A 19,778-nucleotide genomic window follows, 5' to 3' on the forward strand; every position below is an offset into this window, starting at 1 on the left:
TCCCCTCCCCACCTCCATTTGTGCTCCCCCGTCTCTCGGGCCGTCCTCCGATCCTCCTCTTTCCCTCCTGCGTTCCATCTCCGTTGCCGACTCACTGCCTGTGGGCGGGTGCTGCTGCTGCCGCTGCCGCCGCTGCCGCCGCTGCTGCTGCTGCTGCCGCGTTCCCGGTCCCCGTGGCGTTCACGATCTCTGTCTCCGTGGCGATCACGGTCTCCGTCTCCGTGGCGATCGCGGTCTCCATCTCCACCACGACGATCCCGGTCTCCATAGCGTTCTTCTCCACTGTATCGGTCACTCCTCTCGCTGTGGGGGTGATGACTGTCGTGGCGTCCCCGGTTCTCCCCGTGTCTGTCCCGCTGGGTGTCTCTCTGCGGGGGAGGGGCAGGCGGGGGGAAGTTGTGTTGTGGACTGGGTTGACTGGCCGGCACAGAGCTCAGAGAGCCAGCGCTAGTGAAGCCAGGCATGGACATGGCAGCGCCCTGGGACCACTCAGAGCCGTTGGCAGACTCTGTGGGCACAGAGCTCAGGCTGCCGGCGCTGGTCCAGCCTGACGTGCTGTTAGACTTAGTGCTGAGCTTTGGGGGGCCGCTGGACGCAGCAACAAAGTGACTCTTGTACTGAGACTAGAAGAAAAGACATTGAGAGGGAGAGATGAGCTGCCTGCGAGGCAAAACAAGAAGTACCTACTTTAAATCTTGTTGTGACAACACAACATTCAGAGTTGGCTAAACAAGGGTTTCTGTGCTCTCATCTTATGTTGTGGTGTCTGCCATTTTGTGGCCAGATGCTGAATCTTTTGCTTTTTAAAAATCTTTCTTCCGCCATTGCTGTTTGAACGTTTCTACACCTGAATAATAACACAACAGTTTTAGTTGTAATAATTATTACTCTCTCATCCATAACCCAAGTATCTATAAAGTCACACGGTATTTTAGTGTAATTTCAAAATGTTTAAATTGAAAGTATGGAAATACTTAATTTCATAGCAATGGAAGTAGAGAAAAAAACAATATAACATTTAAAAACGTTTACATTTTTTTTTTTTTTAAAATGGCAAGAGTAGAGAAAAATAATACAACTATCAATAATGGTGATATTAAGTTAAAGAAATAATGAAGACATACTAATGAAGAGAGAGCAGCAGAAAGCAGAGTTCTACTGTAAACTCTACTGTAAAGTCCCCTGAGACAAATGTAACATTTGTGATATTGGGCTATATAAATAAACTTTGATTGATTCTACCTGGAAGGCTGATTTCATCGCAGTCATGCGGTCTCCCATTGCCCCAGTTGCTGGTTTGCTGTAGCTTTCAAAGCTACTGCTACACAACATTTTGCGTTCCTGCAAAAACAGAGAATTACTCACATCTCCATGAATTTTTTCTAAACACAACCATGAAAATAATATTTAATACAGTCAGAGGAACAATGTTTACAGGTTTCACTTGAAGTTTGATTATATTTGTTTCATCTTATAGTGCTTAGTAATTCCTAGGAGTCCGTTACAGATTTAGAGTGGTGCAAAAAGTAACTCACAGAACTTTCAGCCCCAAGGCCTGGTCTCTCTCTGTAACCAAGACCACCTCCGCCAATATTCAGCTTCTTCCCTTTACCACTCTTGAATCGGGACTTCCTAAACCAGGGATTCTGAGGAAGAATGTGAACAAAATAATGTTAAAACATAATCTCCTAAAAACCAATAGACTTACTGTTCTGGATTCTATGAGTTCTCTATCTCACCTGCATGGCTAAATCCATCAGTTCTTTGGAAACAGCTTGATTAGCTCCCTCCAGATTTCTCACGAGGTCACCAGCAAATGTGGTGTCTTTGTTCGTGAGGAGAGTGTAAGCAACACCTTTCTCTCCAGCACGACCAGTACGACCAATCCTGTGTGTGTGTGTGTCGATGTCTCGTGCCACGTCGTAGTTCACCACGGTGCGAATGGACGGGATGTCCAGACCACGAGCTGGGGAAGAAATTGTCAAAAGATGGTAAATTTAGGCCTGTACCAGATAGCTTCATTCACAATTTTTGTTAGTGTCAGTTCAGGTTTTCTGCACAGTTGCAGACAATATTTAGGGTACACAGATATTGTACCTGTGTTTGGTTTTAGAATTAGATTCCAATGGTGGTTGAGTAGGATTATTTCAAAAAATCTAAAATCTAGACTCAATCCTTATTTAAAGCCCTAGTTTGATTTATGAGTTGATATTGGTTTGTAACTCAATACACAGAACACCAAACTGTCACTTCCCAAAGCATTTAAAAAAAAAAATGTGACCCTAATGTGTTTTGCTCATATAGAAAGGATCAATGAAGGAAATTAATAGAAAGTAGAAAACCTTTCCCATCTCCATCACCACCTTCTCTTGCACTCACCAGCTACGTCAGTGGCAACTAGGACGGGCAAATTCTGTTTCTTGAAGTCGCTGATGACTTTGTTCCTCTCACTCTGGTCCATGTCTCCGTGCAGGAGGCCCAGGCTGTGGCCCTCCTGGGTCAGGTTAGCGGCCAGTTCGTCACAGTTTGCCTTCTTGGTGACGAAGATAAGGACCGAGCCGGAGGAGGTGAACTCCACCAGCCGCCGGGTCAGCCAGTCCCATTTATCCGCCGCGGTGCGCAACATCTCCACGATCTGAGTGACATCCTCATTTGCCTGGTCAGAGAAGTGAGGACATTCAAAATAGTGCATAAGCATATTGTCAAAGTGTGTTTCACTTTATTGCCTTTTATTGAACATTTAAAAAATAAAAATGGTACCGTAATTTTCGGACTATAAGCCGCGCCTTTTTCCCCATTTTTCGACGCTGCGGCTTATATAACGGTGCGGCTAATCTATGGATTTTTACAGCTAACGGCCACCACCTTTAACTCTATGGGCTCTATGGCCGGTCCGCGGACCCCCACCTTTAAGCGTCGGGTTCCAGCAGGAAAAGCTGGAGGCCGGAAAAGAGTGAGACAGGTAGCGCGCAAAATTAAAAGTGGAACCGAGAGTGGTATGCCGCTGCTGCGGCTTATATTCAGGTGCGCCTTATAGTCCGAAAAGTACGGTACTTCCAAAACATTTTGCGGCCATAATCAGGACAGAATAATGTTGTATTCGGGCAATTATAGGTCAAGACACCACATTAGGTTTTTAATCTTGGAAATTAGGAGTTTTTTCTCTGAATATTATCCCCATTGTGTCTGACATTTTTTCCTCTAGCCTTTAACATTTCCTAACATGTTGTTGTAGTAATCTAACAAAAGGAATAAATCAGCATAATTATGTGTCAATTTTGAGTATCTGCAGTTTCAAAACAATTCTTGATGTTTGCAGATAGTGTGATGCTGCATACCTCTCCGATGTCTCCCTGCACCACTCGAATAGGATCTACCAAGATGTCTCTGGCCAGCCTCTCTATCTTCTTTCGGAAAGTAGCGCTAAACAAAAGGGCTGCGAAGGAAATATGAATTATAAATTAGGCCTTGAACTTGAAGCTTTGCTACCAATGACAATGACACATCGTTCTTTTACTTAAGGAACACCACTTACTCTGTCTGTCTGGACGGACATGGCTAGCAACGGATCTAACCTGATATTCTGAAAGGAAAAAGAGAAATGAGCTACATTGCACATAGCTTTTAAAACATCTTTGATACAATAACGATCAAGCCAACTCACCAAAGCCCATATCAAACATGCGATCTGCCTCATCAAACACCATGTATGACACTCTCTGCAGGGACGTGGCCTTCTTCTTAACGTGGTCAATCAGACGACCCTATGCACACACACATAATCAGTAAATATCTAATTTTGCTGCAGCTGTGGAGCTGTTTCTCCTAGAAGGCATGTCAAAGACAAAAGTAGGTTATCTCTTCTCTTACCGGAGTGCACACGACAATCTCTGCTCCCTCCTGCAGAGCTTTGGCCTGCTCCCACATGCTGCCTCCTCCATAAACCGCCACAGAACGCAGAGAGTAGGCTTTCCCAAAACGCTTGCATTCTGCATGAATCTGGCAAAGTGACACACAATAGTATTTTTAGATAAGACTAAGCAAATATCTTTTTTAGATTTGACTTGGTTCCTTCCCAATGCTTACCTGCTGACAAAGCTCTCTGGTGGGACACACAATGATGGCGATGGGCCCTTCCCCTGCCTCCAGTTCCTTTTGATCCATGATGTGAACAAGCATGGGCCAGATAAAAGCAGCAGTCTTACCACTGCCAGTTTTTGCAATTCCTATCATGTCTCGTCCAGAAAGAGCTATGGGCAAACCCTAAAAGCCAAATTGAGAATAAAAAAAAACAACAATATTTTTGAATAAAATAGTGAACAAAGAACAAACATTTAATAAATATAATACAATAAACGTGTACTATACTTGGCACTGAATGGGCGTGGGCTGAGTATACTCAGACTTGCGGATTTGGTGCATCAGCTGCTCATCAAAGCTGAAGTGGGCAAAGCTCGTGCAAGGTTTTGGAGGGACAGCACCAGATACCTGAAAGAGACGAAGTGATGAAGAAATGATGATGACAACAACAGCCTGTATGATGATGAATGCTCATGTTACTTTCACAGCAACTAAGGAAAGAAAGAAATGCCTAAAATTGGATTGGGGCCCAGTATAAAATTACTAAATCAGCATTATAACTATCACATGTGTAGGATTTGAGCTGTATAACAAGTGTACATGAATCCCATACTTACCCTTAGGTTCAATTTGTGCCTTAAGTCGAACACTTGAGTTGCATCCAGGCAACTGAGCTCTTCATGCTCATTGTAGAAGTTTTTCTCAAAGGGTGGGTAATCAATCTGTAGACCAAAAGACAAAAGAATCGCAACATAATCACTCATTAGACACAAGTTAAAGACATCAAATGTTGAGCCATGGTTGAGACAGCACTTTTAAACTGTCTGGGCTCAATCAGTAAAGGGTTAAGCGTTCAAAATGTATTAGACTGATATGGCATTTTTCTAGCCCAGGGCAATACTTATTGCTAAACCCTTTAGTCGGGTCAACTGTACCTCAGAGTGGTCAATGGGAGGAAGCGGCAGGATAATTTTCTTAGTGGTAGGGGCTATTGGGTTCCCATCACTGTCATAGTCAATGTTTTCATCCTCGTCCTCTAGGGTCAGCCCGGCTGTGGGGTTCTCTGCCATGTAGCGGAAGTAGGCTTCCTGCAGAGAGCAAAGCTTTTCAAGTAAAAAACCGAGCCGGTGTGCTGCTCACCGCAGCGTCCAGGCGCCAGTAGCTGACAAATACCTGAGGGGACATTCAGCTCAACAATAGGACAAATTATTCACAATCTCTTATCATCAATTCACATCACTGAATTTCTGACATAAATCAACAATTAAACATGCTTTCTTCACACTTTTCAAACAATAATATTCTATAGAAGGAAAATAAATGTATCATAATAATCCTAAAGGCAACCTGCATGGTCAGACAGAAGGGAATGCAGATGGCTTTCTAAATTAGAGAGGGCAGATTTAGGTCTGAAGACCTCTCTGATCAACGATGTAGTAGATGAAGAACTTTGGAGGGCTCACTCACTTGTTCATCTTCTTCTTCAATGTCATCACGTATACCCCTGAAATGACAAGCGGAGAAAAAAAAAAACTTCCCTGCGGCTCGTTGATACACCCAAGACAGACCACATCCCACTATGACTAAGTTCAGTGCTTACATCTTATAAAGATCTTATATCTTTAAAGCCAGCGAAACATTGCTGGATGTGCCAGGCTTTGTGCCAGTAATTGTAGAAACTTAAAATATAATTTCTGCATAAAGCTTAATTGCTTTTTGTAGTTAAGACAGTGAAACGTACATACAACTTGACACTATAGTAAATATAATATAGTGGCTTATAGTTTAGCTCACAAAATATTAACTCATGTGGGCAACAGTTTTTTTTCCTTCTGGTCAAATTTAAATGTAAGCACCTACATAAGGGCCTCATAAGTGACTAAACATTTTAAATAACATAGAAGAAAGGTTGAGCCTTACTTTGCTGACTTCTTCTCCTTTTCTTTTTCCTCTAGTTTCCTCATGTCCTTAGCTGCTTGGCTCTGTCGGAGAGGAAACATGTATTTGTTAGAGGAACATGTATTTGTTAGAGGAACAGCAGATTAGGCCTTTGGATGCAATATTCTAGTTTTCCTCTGCCAAACTGTATTTCTCTTCTCACCTCAACCTCTGCCATAAAGGCATCCAGTGGGTCATCTTCACTGTCTGAGCCGCCACCTGTCTGCATCTGCAGCCGTGTGGGCGAGTTCTCCGCTGGGATGTACGGCAAATCCACATTGTTGCTGGACTCCTCTTCATCGTCCTCAAAATACCTAGTTGAAAATGACAAAGATGCAGTTTTCTAATTAGTCACTAACACAAACAAGCGGTTGATCTGCAAATAAGTATAAGAGTATATAGGTATAAGGACAAGTGCAAAAGTGTACATATGTGTGAATGGGATATATGTAACACTTACGCATTTTCCTCATCAAAATTTGCTCTTTTTGTCCCTATTTTGTAGAAGGATGGGAGCTGCTGGCTTTTCCCATATCCGCTTGATCCTGGGGGTGCAAAATTTGTTTGAGATTTCGGAGGAGGGCTAGGTTCATCTTTTTTCCCGGCAAGGGAAAATCCTCCAAACCCAAACCCTCGCTTCACACCTGGACCACCTTTGTTCCAGTTCATGGCTGAGCTGTGAAACAAAAATAATTTAAGATTCACGTTATACACCAAATATTGTTTGGAAAAATGGTGGCTTTTATCTTTCTGCATTGTTCCTTTATTGAATGTTCTCAAAATAAAATGTGACTTAGCAATCCTCTGAACTTATTTAAAACTTTTGTCAACAAGGACATCTTACAGCAGGTGTATTTTGATGGAGGATAAGGGTTTGAGGCCATTCTATCAAAAGATCCTTCATTTTCTGACTTTGAACAAATATGTTCCTACTTCAATCAAAAGCAAAGAGAGCGTATTTATTTGTAAAACTTCATAAGCCACTTATTTTTGATTTTCTATTATTTTAGAGGGAAAACACTTATTTTCCTCTCCTTAAACGTTCGTTTTGTGGCTGCTATCCGTTGAGCAGAGTTCTTATTATATGATGAATCTGTAATGTAGTACTGTATATGATTTCCTTTTTCAGCTAACGTATTCATTCTGTTACCCAATCAGTCTATAATTATCAATCAGTCACTTTTTGCTTATTTAGTTGCTTCTTAAAATCAACAAAATGATTTTTTGCATATTTGAGCTTTTATTGACTTTTGTTAAAGTAAATGCAAAAAGAAAATGTAGGTCGTGAATTAGTACGTTTAATAAATGCATAAAGACTAGTCAGACGTAAAAAGGAATATAGAAAAAGGTATATGCATAAAGATAATTAAATATATTAATATACACAAAGGGGTGTGAATAGTTTGTAATAAAGTAAACAGTTTGTCCATGCTGCGTAGCTATATATCTATGCGGCTGTGCAGGTTAAACATAACACAAATAATGCAATATATGCTTGTATTTCACAAGACACTCATGTCCCTGGCTGGAGGCACGCACATAGGCGAGTAAAACAGATCATAATTCAGCTTAACTTTAATGTGTTTTTAAGGAGAGAACGTTACCAGTTTGAGGAACTGACGTAGCATAAAGCTAATGATATTTGCTAACAACGGCAGTGAAAAGCATCACAGCAGTAATTAGCTACTCGCAGAGGATGGTCAATTTGATTTACAGGTACCATAACATTGGCAACGATGTATCAAACAGTTCAAATAATAACGTTAGCATTAGCTCAAGGCCGCAAAATGAGGTCGAGATGGGAGTCTGTAAGGCTAGGGTCGAAACACCGTGAACGTGGGGAAGTTAAGATGCTTTTCACAACCCAGGGCAATACACTATAACAACATTCTATGACTGAATGTATCGATAATCTCGTTAGAGTGGCTAACAGGGAACATTTACCTGTTTCTGCTGCCAGTAAAACGTCCAGTGTTTTCAGAAGACATTGAGGAATCTTGCGTCATCAGTGCGCGCCAAGTTTCTGTCGCCGTTAGTGTGCGACGACGTCGGAGAGCTGCCAAAAACATCCCGCTGGAGAGGATGGCATCTGAATAAGTTATCCTAGCATTTTCTATATTTTGAGCCAAGCATTGCTGTGTTGAAACTTGAATAGGTAAGTGATTACGACGTGAAAAATTAAATTTTTGGTTGCTAGATGTAGTCATGATATCTGCTATAGCTAACGGTAATCTATAATGCTAGCCTGCGCCCTCGATTAGCGAGCCATTAGCAACAACTGAGGTCTGCAGGTGATTTACCTCATATAGATTGTGTTTGTTGTTGCATGGAGTGTTCGCATTGCCTCCATTAACATTGTTGGAAGTGAGCTTTCCTGTATTTGCATTATAACAACAATTATTCAAGCGTGATACAAATTAGCTCTAGAAAAATATACCATCACTTAAAGCCAGCCCTGAGAGATCACCCGACGCCCAAAAATGTGAAGTCCACAAATATATTATCTGTAGTGAGTTTTTTAAAAACGGTATCTTCTCTCTTAGGAATCTGACGTCATTTGAAGGAAACACAAATTCTACTTTTGTTTTAATAGAATATAATGCAGACAGTATGTTTTGCAGTACAGAATGAGTGGTAGCAGGTGTGTCTCTATGTTGAGTTAAAGCTAGGATGGCCCAAGACTGTGGAACAAATGATTAAGCATTGAATCCAAAAGTGAGTTATTACACTCGTATTGTCTGTAATATATGTTTGTAGTATTTGTTTGGTTGTATTTGTGTTTTGTTCTGTATGGGAGACAGTGGATGCATTAAGAACAGTGTGATGAAGTGAAATCACATGCAATTAAATAATAAGCATGGTACAACACTGTCCCACGCAGGAGGAGATTAAACAGATTAAACACTTTATTTTCACTCGTCTTCACAGGGATTCCCTGGGCGTGGTATCATCAATTCATATGTAACATACTCAAGAGGATCCATGTCTTTTCTTGTAAGTGTTTGCCAATTACCTATTTTAGACAAAAGCCTGTTTAAGGGTTACATGTTATCCTATACACATGATTAAATGTACAGTACTTACAGTATGTTTCTTATCTTTATTTCCATTGAAGCTTAATCTTCATTAAGGAAATCGGACTGAAATGAAACCTGACATCTTTTATTGCAAACAGCTAGGCACTTTTGTTATTGTAAATAGAAAAAAACATACAATCTTATAAGAGTCCTGCAGAAACCACTATTCGACTCTGCACTACTCAAAAATAAGAAAAGTAATAGGATTTTAAAACTCAGTTTTCTACGATTTCTTTTATTTTACAGAATAGTTGAGGAAGTAAGCATAAGTCATCTTCATGTTTCTGTTAAACATTTTCTTACTCTTGCTTGAATTTATTTATTTTTTTCTCTCCATGTCTGTCATTAACCCTCTGTGTCTGTCAGCGTTGGGTAACTGAGAAACTGAGTGTGGAGAGCCTGAGGGATTTGGACTTATTTGGAGGTGAGGTCACAGACATACAGACATACAACAAACTGGTTCAGCATTTTCAAACCACTGATTACACATCAGGACCTTAATAAGCACAAGCATCAACATGCTGCTCTAGTTGAAGCTTTGCTCTAAGTGAGTGAGCAATTTTCATAAAGACTGGGCAGTTTGTCACAACTCCTTCTGATAAACAAACAGAAATGAACATGGTGAAGGTAACTGATGTTCTGTGAGCTTGTTTCTGCGCCATTTTATTTAGTGCTTATTGTGAATGTGTATATCCTGCGTGTGAATAGGTTGCATATTTGTTTTTGGCTGTCAATTATTTTAATTTGCCATTTCGAATATATTTTTTAAGGTTACTTCTTGTCTGTGTTAAGCCACATTTTGTTTAATTGAGAAATAAAGTCTGAATTTAGTTTGGAACTTCAGATCAAGAACCAGCGTGGTTTGAGGCCCATTGCTAGTTTTAAAGTTTCACAATTTCAGCTGTATTGAAATTCTTATAAACTTGAGCTGTTTTGTAGCTTTGTGTATTTCATACATGGTATAATGAAGCGCAGAATACTTTCGAGAAGCAGTAGGGCATTTTTTGATTTTGATTTTTAATCAGAATATAATGAGACTCCCCCTCTACCTCTGCCCTACTAACTTGTTCGCTTTTTTATTGTTGTTCCTACTGTATGAAATGAAGTATTTCTGTCACAATATCAACTATGAGTTTCCTTAAAGTAGTATTATTGTAAGGATGGCCCTGAAAGATACCACGGTTTTGAACTCAGCAGATTGTTACACCTCATCTTCACACATCGTCACACCGCTAGAATAACGTGCCATATCCTACACACCGTCCCTTTTAAGTACCATGTTTCTCCCATAAATAATCAGTTTAAGTTGTGGCACATTTGATTTTCTGAATCAAGGAAAAGGTTCTGAGGTGGATTATGCTTTATTTCCTTTCAAGCTTTGTCTCTTTTTCCTGGTGGCAGATTATTGCTTAAAGCTGCATTTTTGTTTAGTGTATCATTTCTGTTTTGGCTGTCCTGTATTCTCTATGGTTTACATAATATCTGGGAAGATCCTGCAGAATTTGTAGCTAGACTGTTTTTCATTTGTGCTTTGATTTGATTAAAAAATTAGTAGAAGTTATCACTTTACAGTGGTGAATGTTTTTAGTCATTTAAGTGCAGCTTCAGTTTATTCAAATCCCACAATATCAGGAAAACTGTATGTTTTGATAATGATGCGTCACTTGGAGGGTGGTAACCTGAAGGACAAAGTTAGTGCTAAGAAAACCAGCAACGTACGTTTATCAAATTCTGTGGCATGCTGCAAACTCCCGCTGTAAGATGCTGCGCTTCCCAGTTCAAGAGCTTCTCTAAACCGATCCTTCTCTTGTTTTGTATTTGTTCATGTCTTTATGTCATTGATGTGGTTTTTCTACCCCAGAGCAAGCTCAGGGACTCTCTCACAGGAACGTAAGTGTGGTACTCCTGCCATCGTCATCCACCATATGCCCTTTGTGTGTGTGCGTGCATGCATGTGTATTTGCGCGCACAGTTTTTTATGTAGAGGAATCCACAACCCCCCTCAGGCTTTGCACATTAATGTATGCATGAGTGTGTAGTGACAGACAGACGCTGTACATGCTCAATGCTCACAAGGACAGCTCACCTCACTCACCAGCGTTCTGTTGGGGAATAGAAAGAGAATAAGTCTGTCTGTCCTCAGTGTGCTGGTTAATGCTTCACTCAAGGTAACTGCACTGTTTTGGATTTTGGTGTCGTCTCACTGAGAGTCTAATGTTGTGTTGTGTTTTGATACCGCCTGTCTGTGCTGAGGGCCTGTTGTAGGGTTGATGGTGAGCCGAGGTTGTCACTCTTAAATGCCACTGTGTTTTCCTCTTCTGTGTTCACGATGGCATTTTTTCAGCAGTAACCCATGTGATTCTCAAACTGAAGATGTTCCCTTCAAACAACGCTGCCAGAACATGTTTGGCTTTGTTTTTATTTCAGGTATAATGTAAGGTCCAGACGGTTTATGTTTGACAAAAGGCACTGTTTTGGCTCCAGTATTGTCTACACCGTTTAGTTTTACCTGTGAGGATAGCTTCTGATTTGTGTGGCTTTGATCTTGATCGCAAAGCCTCATCTGATCTATAGCATAGGATTGTGCTGAAAGGAAGTGCACAGTTGTTGTTTTTATTGTGTATCGTCTCTCTGGTCACCAAGGAAACAGCGTGCCTTCGTTTGCCTCCACAGCTTGCTACTGCAATCTGTCCATTTCTATCATTTAAATAGTGATACATTTATGGAATACAGGAGTCCTCACTTCTAGGTTTAGCATTAACATGTGTTTTTGATGCACATGTCTAAACATTTCTATATATGTCGTTGTTGTTGTGATTAAACACAGGAAGAGATGGGCTCTTAGTGGGCAACACTTCATGATTCTGAATTTGATATTCTGTTAATCCTGATGTAGTCTTTCTGTTTTTCACTGTGAAACAAACGCTCAGTTATATATTGAGTGCATCTATGGTGTTGGAATATGTTAGTATTACTAGACCTTCAGTAGACAATTGTATTTGCTCAATATTTTGTAATGTCTTTGGGTATTGCTCGGGCTCACGTTAACACCTTCACGCTTGTCTTTTTGTGATCTTTTAACAGTTCTCACACATACACTACCCTTCAAGAGTTTGGAATCAGCTGTTGGTTTTATTTCATTTCTTTTTTTATAATGGCTATTTAAACATAGATAGAAAATTCACATTCTAAATGCAAACAACATATTTTAAGAAAGGTTTTGCAAAAGCAACAAATTGCCTGTTAATTCCAGCTTTCTATAAGCATTATTGTGATCTTAATACTCAATCAGGAACATCTTGCTAATTAAATTCCTCACGTTTTGATTTTAAGCTTCCAGTTTATTTAGCCAATGACTGCTGATTTATTTTACCTTTATTAAACTGTTGCTCGGCTGTATCCTTGTCTCTTTCTGCCTTTTCAAATGTCAGTAAAATACGCAAAACAAAAGACAACAATATAGAGTAGACCTCTAAGGCACCTGTGCCGAAACAACCTTTTGTGGCAGAAGATTACAAACTTTTGAACGGTAGTGTAGGAGTGACACTCCGGTAGTAGTCCTTCACCAGCCCTTTATCACACTCCTGCACTGTAGACGTTACGTCAAGTGTCACTGTTCATCTTCAGTCGCTCTGTTTCCTCCCTCAGGCCCATGAGGACCGCCAGGAGAGTCTGACCTCCCCCCCACGTCGGGACACCATGGGCAGCTTCCTCCCTGACAGCGGCTCCTACGAGCTCCTCACCGTTATCGGTATGTAAACGCAGGCACACACCTGGACTTGGCTGTTCAAAGTGCACAGGTTTCATTCATTGTTTTATTAGCAGGAAGCAATCAGAAATATTAGCAGCAGCAGTAATAATAATAAACAGCCTCTTGTGACTGATATTCTCTAATGCTAATTCTCAGGAACATTGTATTCAAAATTAAACTAAAGACATTGTGCAATCCACATTTATTTTGATAATAAGTAATACAAAAAGAAATCTATTGCCCTTTTAATGAATAGTATTAACATTGTTAGATGTTATTCTTTTATTGTAGATTTTGGAAAGTAGATCAAAGATACTGTTGCCAATCTATGCATTTTTCCTAGACGTATTCTCTCTGTTTTAGGCCGGGGCTTGGATGACTTGATGACGGTGAACCTGGCTCGATACAGGCCCACCGGGGAGCACGTTGCTATCCGACGGATCGACATGGAGTCATGCACTAATGACATGGTCGCCTACCTGCAGGTCAGCACTCCATCACTCTGCTGTGACTCAGCTCCCCCGTAGTCCTCACCTCTCTCCTGTCTGAAATCAAATCCCCTTTCTTTCATCTCACTGCTGCAGTGGGAACACTTGCATAATCCTTGTGTCTGTGTTTTCATGTACTGTTCTGTCTGTACTGCTCAGCCTCTAATGCCTGATTACATCAGAATGGTCTTTTCCTCTTCCTCCTTTTTCTCGACTTGACCTAATAACACGTTATTTCCTTTTTTTGCGTCCCAGAGTGAACTACATGTGTCAAAGCTGTTTCACCACACCAGTATTTTACCCTACAAGAGTGTCTTTATAGCTGAGAATGAGCTGTGGGTCGTCACTCCTTTCATGGCTTATGGTAAGATGCACATAAAAAACTGTAACTGAATTTTAATGTACGTTGTAAAAGTTGTGTTAGCTGATGTTTGCATTTGGTGGTTTTTTAAAGGGTCAGCCAGAGATCTGATCTGCTCACATTTCGCTGACGGTATGACTGAGCTGACCATTGCATACCTTTTGCTGGGAATACTCAGAGCTCTTGAATACATCCACCACATGGGATACGTTCACCGGTAAGATACACTTCAAGTGTCGAAGAGCTTTTTGATAACTTCACCTAAATTCCAGTTATTTTGTATTCCCGCATATACTTATGCCAGAAAATATGTATTTAAAAGCTGCAGTACTTGTTGGCTGTTAGTCAAATTCTTTTTTTTGTGCTGATTTTTTTTAACCATTGGGCTTTAATAAATAGACAATATTGACAAGCCCATGGCAATCTCTTTGTAAACAGAAGTAAACGTGACATTCAGTGTCTTTGGTTCTGTGTAGGAGTGTGAAGGCCAGCCATGTGTTGATCTCGGCAGACGGACAGGTCTGCATGTCAGGACTACGGAGCATCTTCAGTCTGATCCGTCATGGCCAGAGGGCCAGAGTGGTCCACGACTTCCCCCAGTACAGCGTCAAGGTGCTGCCTTGGCTCAGCCCCGAGGTGCTGCAGCAGGTACAGAACTGCTCTCCTCCACACCAGCATTATATAACTCTGTGACAATACTGTCTCTGGTCTACATGTTTGATTATTCTGTTCTGCAGCCACATTTAAAGAGTAACCTCTCCATGATGCATTTAAACATAATTAAAAGGACATAGAAGTGAAATATGATGAAGTTGACATTCTATATGTGAATGTTTTTTCTTAGAACCTGGAGGGCTACGACTTTCGGTCAGACATCTACAGCCTAGGCATTACAGCCTGTGAACTGGCCAACGGACATGTGCCCTTCAAAGACATGCCTGCTACACAGGTAAGATAAGTACTATACATTGAAAGGTTATGATCTGTGAGCTGTTATCGTTATAAATCAAAGGGCATCAACCCAGTTCGTACCCACACAGATGCTGCTAGAGAAGCTCAATGGGACGGTGCCGTGTTTGCTGGACACCACCACTATCCCACCAGAGGAGCTGTCGATGACACCTTCTCGCTCTGGAGCCGACTCCGGGATCTGCGAGGGTCCAGGAGCCGGAAGTGTTCGCCACTCCAATGGAGAGCCCTCCTCCTCGTCAGGAGGACACCCCTACAACCGGACGTTCTCCCCGCACTTCCACGCCTTTGTCGAACTGTGTCTGCAGCGAGACCCGGAGAAGAGGTTGGTCCTTCTCTTTGTTCCTGCTTAAATATTATGTAGGACCTGTTGCGCGGTATGTTCACCTTTCAAAACACATCTTTTCCTTTTCAGACCGTCTGCCACCACTCTCACAGGCCATCCCTTCTTCAAACAGGTGTGTTAAATACCAGGTTCATCCTGACATTACCACCTATACAAATCCTACTTGTTAGGATGGGTGATCTTGACACTTATCGGGCTATTCTAACATAATAGTCTCTCCATCAACACAAATAATGTCCATAGAAAATGTGTATTTATAGAATTTCTTATTTATTTTTTTTGCCCCTCTAAGATTAAACGGCGGCCTTCGGAGGCGCTGCCTGAGTTGTTGCGGCCCGTGACGCCCATCACTAACTTCGAGGGCACCCAGCCGCAGGACCCTCACTCTGGACTGGCCAGTCTGGAGTCGGGCCTCAGCCACCTGGAGGTGGACGACTGGGACTTCTGACAGTGGAAGACAAAGCGGGGAGACGCGCATGGGAAACTGATGGAAAACTCTCCGAGCATACTGGACAGGATTTGTTTTTGTAATGGTCACCTTGTAAATAATTTTAATCTTAAAACTAAAAGGGGTTGCTGTTCTCAGACAGAGGTTAAAAGCCAGCAGCTGTCCTGCCTCTTTTTGAAGTCTCTGCTTTTGTTATCTAATTATGCACTCTTGCACTGCACTGATGGCCTCTATATATTTCACACATAACAACCCATGAAAACGGATTCCTCTGTTCCTCATGCTGCTGCTGAGGTTTCGGAAGAGGATCTTTGGTTGTAGATGTAGCCGAGACCTAAAGATTCTCCAATGGATCGGTGGGAAGCTGCTGCTAGGGATTCAGGGGAGACTCTACCTCTCTGAACATGGCCCATCTGCTCAGTGAGACCACCCTCTGTACAGCAGATGGAAGGTTACAACTTTGTCCCGATGGTAAAATAATTCAACAGCATGTATACACATTTCTTAGCTCTCTGCTTGTGTTACAGTGTACACTACATCTCATGCTTTACACATTACTTTAGTTGCAGAGGTTAAGCAGTACATCTGTTTAGTTTAATCCTCCAAGCATAGAAGTATGTATTTCCTTGAACTTACTCTGGGTGTTATGTGACTTATGTCAGAAGTGAATGTTACATTGGTGCTTGTTTTGTCTGCATGTACATTTGAAAGAGAGGGAAAAGTGTTGCAAATGTCAATCTTGACTTAACAATAAACTTTGTTCGCTTTAAAGTTTTTAATTTGATGGTATCACACAGTGAAGCAGCTTATTGTCTAAAAAAAAAAGTTATTTTATTCCAAATGTACACGGACAAACACATAAGGGGAGGGTTGAAAAGGTTCAGATGCTGCTAATCCTCCTCATCTGATGGTGGCTGGTCTTCTGCGGCTTTGCGTTTCTCCATCTTGGACATCAACTCTGAAATAACAGAAAAATGATAGTTTTAAGATTAAGCTACATTAATGACCCGATCACAGATAAGCGGGAGAAGATGAATGGATAATGTTATTGGTATTATAATATTTGTAAAAGTTGATTTCAGTGGTGGCTGTAAAGAATTGCCTTGGCTCGTGAAATCAAAGCTTTTCTTAATAACTCTAGAGCCTTGTAAAGATACACAGTAAACAAAGATATGTCAAAAAGTCAAATTCACAATTTTTATCCAACAAAATATTCCGTTTCGATTCATTTGTGTTGAAGATTTAGCCTTAAAAAACAAATGTCACTGCAGTAAACAAAATATATATATTCTCCCGTTTGCTAAACACAACAATGGGGTACATAGCTCTATTGACCATTTGGTTTATCCAAAATCTAACCATAAATTACACTGATATAACAAAACAATATTTTTTGTGGTAATGATGTCATTAAATATGACAGACATCTTCAAGTGTTAAAAAAAGACATTCTGTAAAGCCCGACTTACCCTTAGCAGGGTTGAAGACACCGTTGGTTTGAGTGTTGCACACATAGCAACGCTTGGACTTGCGGTAATGCATAAGAGCACAGGTCTCACAGAAGTAGTGCTTACACCTGGGAGACATTCAAATGGTTAACTCACTGCAACTGGTGGTGAACAGTGAAGAGGAAACAGGAGAAGAACTCACTTTGTGATGATGGGATTTTTGAAGGACTCCCTGCAGATGAAGCACTTAAAGGGCAAATCTTCATCATCACTGCTCACTTCGTAGTTCTCCTCATCTAAATGAAAGCACAGCATTGTTCAGGAAAGGCTGATGCAGGCACAAAAAAAACCCTTATGATATCCTGTTCCTGAACTTACCGTTTGCTCCATATCTGCCCTCTTCCAGTTCCCGCTCAATCTGCCAGCCATGTTTGTAGTCCGATCTGTCGTGGAGGAACTTGCAGCTGTCTGATATCAGGAGAAGATGAAGAACACTAAAGTGAATGATCTTGATGTTAAAGAGTTACAATTATTCAACAGACGACTTCGATATTTTAACGGTACAACAATCATACATACCTCCAAAGCCACAGAACCCCGTCTCCTTATAGTCTTTGCAGATGTCCGGCTGGTAGTCCCACCGTACTGTGGCTCTCAGGTGGTCAGGGGCTCGGATTGGTCCTTTCCTGTTGATAAAATATATGCATCATCACCAATATACTACATTTTAGCATTGACAGATGAAGCGTTTATTTTGAAAGCTTGTGCTTAATATGTCTCGCCATAGTTCTCACCTGACCATTCCAGAGGAGGCGTTGCCCATGGTGGTATCTTTCGGCTTGATGAATTTTTGGTAATTGTTAATACCGCGGTAGATTTTATCGTCTTCTTTGCCTTCTAGCTCCTGTCGAAGGAGAAAAAAGGATTGCTCGGTTAATAGGAAACTTCATTACTACATCTACTAAATTGATTAGGTTTTGTCTGCAGGATTACATGAAACTGTCAACGTGCCAACATTTTCATGAAAAGGTGTAGCTTAGGCCAAGGAAGAACCCATTACATTCTTGAGTGGAATGAGGTGCAAGTACATCATTTTAAAATCAATTGAGCCATATTTGTTCACACTATGCCTAAAACTGTATATTAAAAAAAGAAAAAACATTGTTTATGTAAATGTTATTTACATAAAATTGTAACTTCTTGCTTAATTGTGCCATGAAGAACAACATCATATAATCTTCTGTACCTCCTGGATTTTCTGACTCCTCTCAAAGATCGCCTGAGCGTCGTTGTCCTTCTCTGTGTCCATCTCATAAGTGGCAGTTGCACCCCTGTCATCAGGTCCCTCTGGTTTCTTTTTTGGGGGACATCGGGAGAAAAGCAAAGCGTGAGAAAGATGCCTGCATGAACATATTGTGGCTTCACAACACCAGACAGTGAATGCAGAAAAACAATCAGAGCACAGACACACATGGATGGAGAACAAGGCTGTTGCTCCACTGCAGCAGCTAGGAGGTTACTATCCTTGCTCATTGGCACTGTAACAATGGGTTTTACAGGAGAAATATGCTTCTCCTTCACTTTATGGTTACTGCTTCTAATACAAAATACAATAAGAACAAAAGTCTCAACTCACTGCTGACCGTGTGGACTTGTATGCAACAGTGATCTTCTTCGTTTCTTTTTCTTCTTCATTTTCACTGGACGATTCTTTATCTTTCTCCACCTTCTTTGACTAGAGAGGGAAAAGACCAGGGCTAGGTTATTAAACTCAAAATAATATATGATTACTGTTATTATGATTGTACCTTTTGAATCATGGGATTGCCTCGAGTGTCTTTCTTTCCCCTTCTGACGACAGAGCACTTGTCCTCATCACTGCTGCCATCTGAAACAAAGTTTCGTTTAGTTAAACTTTTGTTGTTAAAGTAGCTGGGGAATTTTCACAGTTTGGGAGTGGTAACTTAACTTAGGTCAATCTTGTGAATACATCTCTGCCAATGTCTGTATCATTCATCTATCAAGCCGCAAAATGCATTCGGTGCCAACATGTCATAATCCTAAAGATTCCGAGGAAGCGTGAACGCAGCTCAAATGAAAAACTGTTTTTTAAAGCTACAAAATGTTCCCAAACTTCCCGCAGTGTGCAGGTTTGCTCCCATCTTTCGAATAGTTTGTCTATTTCCAGCTAAATGTAAGTTTTATTATCAAAGACAGGGATGCCTTCACACAAAACATCTCGCCATTTAACGTTGAGCTAACGTGTTTACATTTCAGAACGGTTCACAAAGCCAAAGCGAAATCAAAACGAGATTTTTATCCTAAAAAAAACTCTCAAACTATCTTATTGATGAATTAATACCTTTATCGCTGTCGCTCGCTTTTCTTTTTCGCCCGGAGAACTTCTTAGTAGATTTTTTGAACAGAAAAGCGCAAGGATCCGCTTTTGGCTCTTCAGACTCCGCCATCTTCCCTTCACTGCCTACATAAATAAATAACCTCCGTCACCACAGCGCCCTCTGGTGCCTCGGATCCTTTGGACAGTGGCCTTCTGCTGGTAAGGAGGATAATTACTACTAGCCATAATATATTTGATTCTAAACCCAATTATACTCAAATATTTTTTGAAATACGAATACATTAAACAAAAATGTACTGTTCTGTTCTCAAAGAACGCACACCGTCTTGAAAATTGACTCCATTTACTTTACTTTTGTTCTTATATAGCCTATTTAATTTTTTTAATTTCTTAATACTTGTTTTTGTGTAGCTTTTGCTTGAATGAAACACACATAAATGCACAATAGAATGGGAAAACATTCACCACAAGTACAAAAAATACTTGATGGCATCATTTTCCTCATCTGTGCCA

At 40.8% G+C, this 19,778-nt stretch overlaps 3 protein-coding genes across 8 annotated transcripts in view; 1 reads left to right on the plus strand and 2 right to left on the minus strand.

Annotated features, from left to right (window-relative positions):
- Positions 1-8,038, minus strand: part of ddx42 (DEAD (Asp-Glu-Ala-Asp) box helicase 42) — an 8,442-nt gene extending 404 nt beyond the window's left edge. Inside the window, exons 1-18 of the mRNA XM_010776922.1 lie at positions 7,963-8,038; positions 6,479-6,694; positions 6,182-6,332; positions 6,001-6,062; positions 5,548-5,584; positions 5,016-5,168; positions 4,698-4,802; positions 4,369-4,488; positions 4,087-4,263; positions 3,871-3,999; positions 3,665-3,764; positions 3,536-3,583; positions 3,339-3,436; positions 2,380-2,656; positions 1,740-1,966; positions 1,536-1,646; positions 1,243-1,341; positions 13-623 (exon numbers count right to left, since the gene is read on the minus strand). Coding sequence (XP_010775224.1) covers positions 13-623; positions 1,243-1,341; positions 1,536-1,646; positions 1,740-1,966; positions 2,380-2,656; positions 3,339-3,436; positions 3,536-3,583; positions 3,665-3,764; positions 3,871-3,999; positions 4,087-4,263; positions 4,369-4,488; positions 4,698-4,802; positions 5,016-5,168; positions 5,548-5,584; positions 6,001-6,062; positions 6,182-6,332; positions 6,479-6,694; positions 7,963-8,024 — 2,783 coding nt within the window. The 5' untranslated portion in view covers positions 8,025-8,038. The remainder of the gene's footprint in view (positions 1-12; positions 624-1,242; positions 1,342-1,535; positions 1,647-1,739; positions 1,967-2,379; positions 2,657-3,338; positions 3,437-3,535; positions 3,584-3,664; positions 3,765-3,870; positions 4,000-4,086; positions 4,264-4,368; positions 4,489-4,697; positions 4,803-5,015; positions 5,169-5,547; positions 5,585-6,000; positions 6,063-6,181; positions 6,333-6,478; positions 6,695-7,962) is intronic.
- strada (STE20 related adaptor alpha) lies at positions 8,033-16,229 on the plus strand. Of its 6 annotated transcripts, none has more exons than XM_010768812.1 (13): positions 8,085-8,173; positions 8,947-9,012; positions 9,462-9,519; positions 10,957-10,985; positions 12,744-12,846; positions 13,210-13,331; positions 13,590-13,698; positions 13,789-13,912; positions 14,172-14,343; positions 14,540-14,644; positions 14,721-14,989; positions 15,080-15,122; positions 15,303-16,229. In XM_010768812.1, the coding sequence occupies exons 2-13, from the start codon at positions 9,001-9,003 to the stop codon at positions 15,456-15,458; spliced, it is 1,302 nt and encodes a 433-aa protein (XP_010767114.1). In that variant the 5' UTR covers positions 8,085-8,173; positions 8,947-9,000; the 3' UTR covers positions 15,459-16,229. The 6 variants fall into 6 exon arrangements, with proteins under 6 accessions (XP_010767153.1, XP_010767114.1, XP_010767121.1 ...); XM_010768819.1 differs by having other exon boundaries at positions 14,736-14,989; XM_010768842.1 differs by lacking the exon at positions 10,957-10,985.
- On the minus strand, positions 15,826-19,402 carry rnf113a (ring finger protein 113A). Its single transcript, XM_010768802.1, has 10 exons — positions 19,269-19,402; positions 18,715-18,794; positions 18,543-18,641; positions 18,153-18,260; positions 17,701-17,810; positions 17,486-17,592; positions 17,285-17,374; positions 17,109-17,202; positions 16,928-17,034; positions 15,826-16,416 (listed from the first exon to the last, which is right to left on the minus strand). The coding sequence occupies exons 1-10, from the start codon at positions 19,372-19,374 to the stop codon at positions 16,349-16,351; spliced, it is 969 nt and encodes a 322-aa protein (XP_010767104.1). The 5' UTR covers positions 19,375-19,402; the 3' UTR covers positions 15,826-16,348.
- Between the last annotated feature and the right edge of the window lie 376 nt (positions 19,403-19,778).

This window comes from Notothenia coriiceps, unplaced genomic scaffold (assembly GCF_000735185.1).
Source record: "Notothenia coriiceps isolate Sejong01 unplaced genomic scaffold, NC01 NC01_scaffold00000339, whole genome shotgun sequence".
Lineage (NCBI taxonomy): Eukaryota > Metazoa > Chordata > Actinopteri > Perciformes > Nototheniidae > Notothenia > Notothenia coriiceps.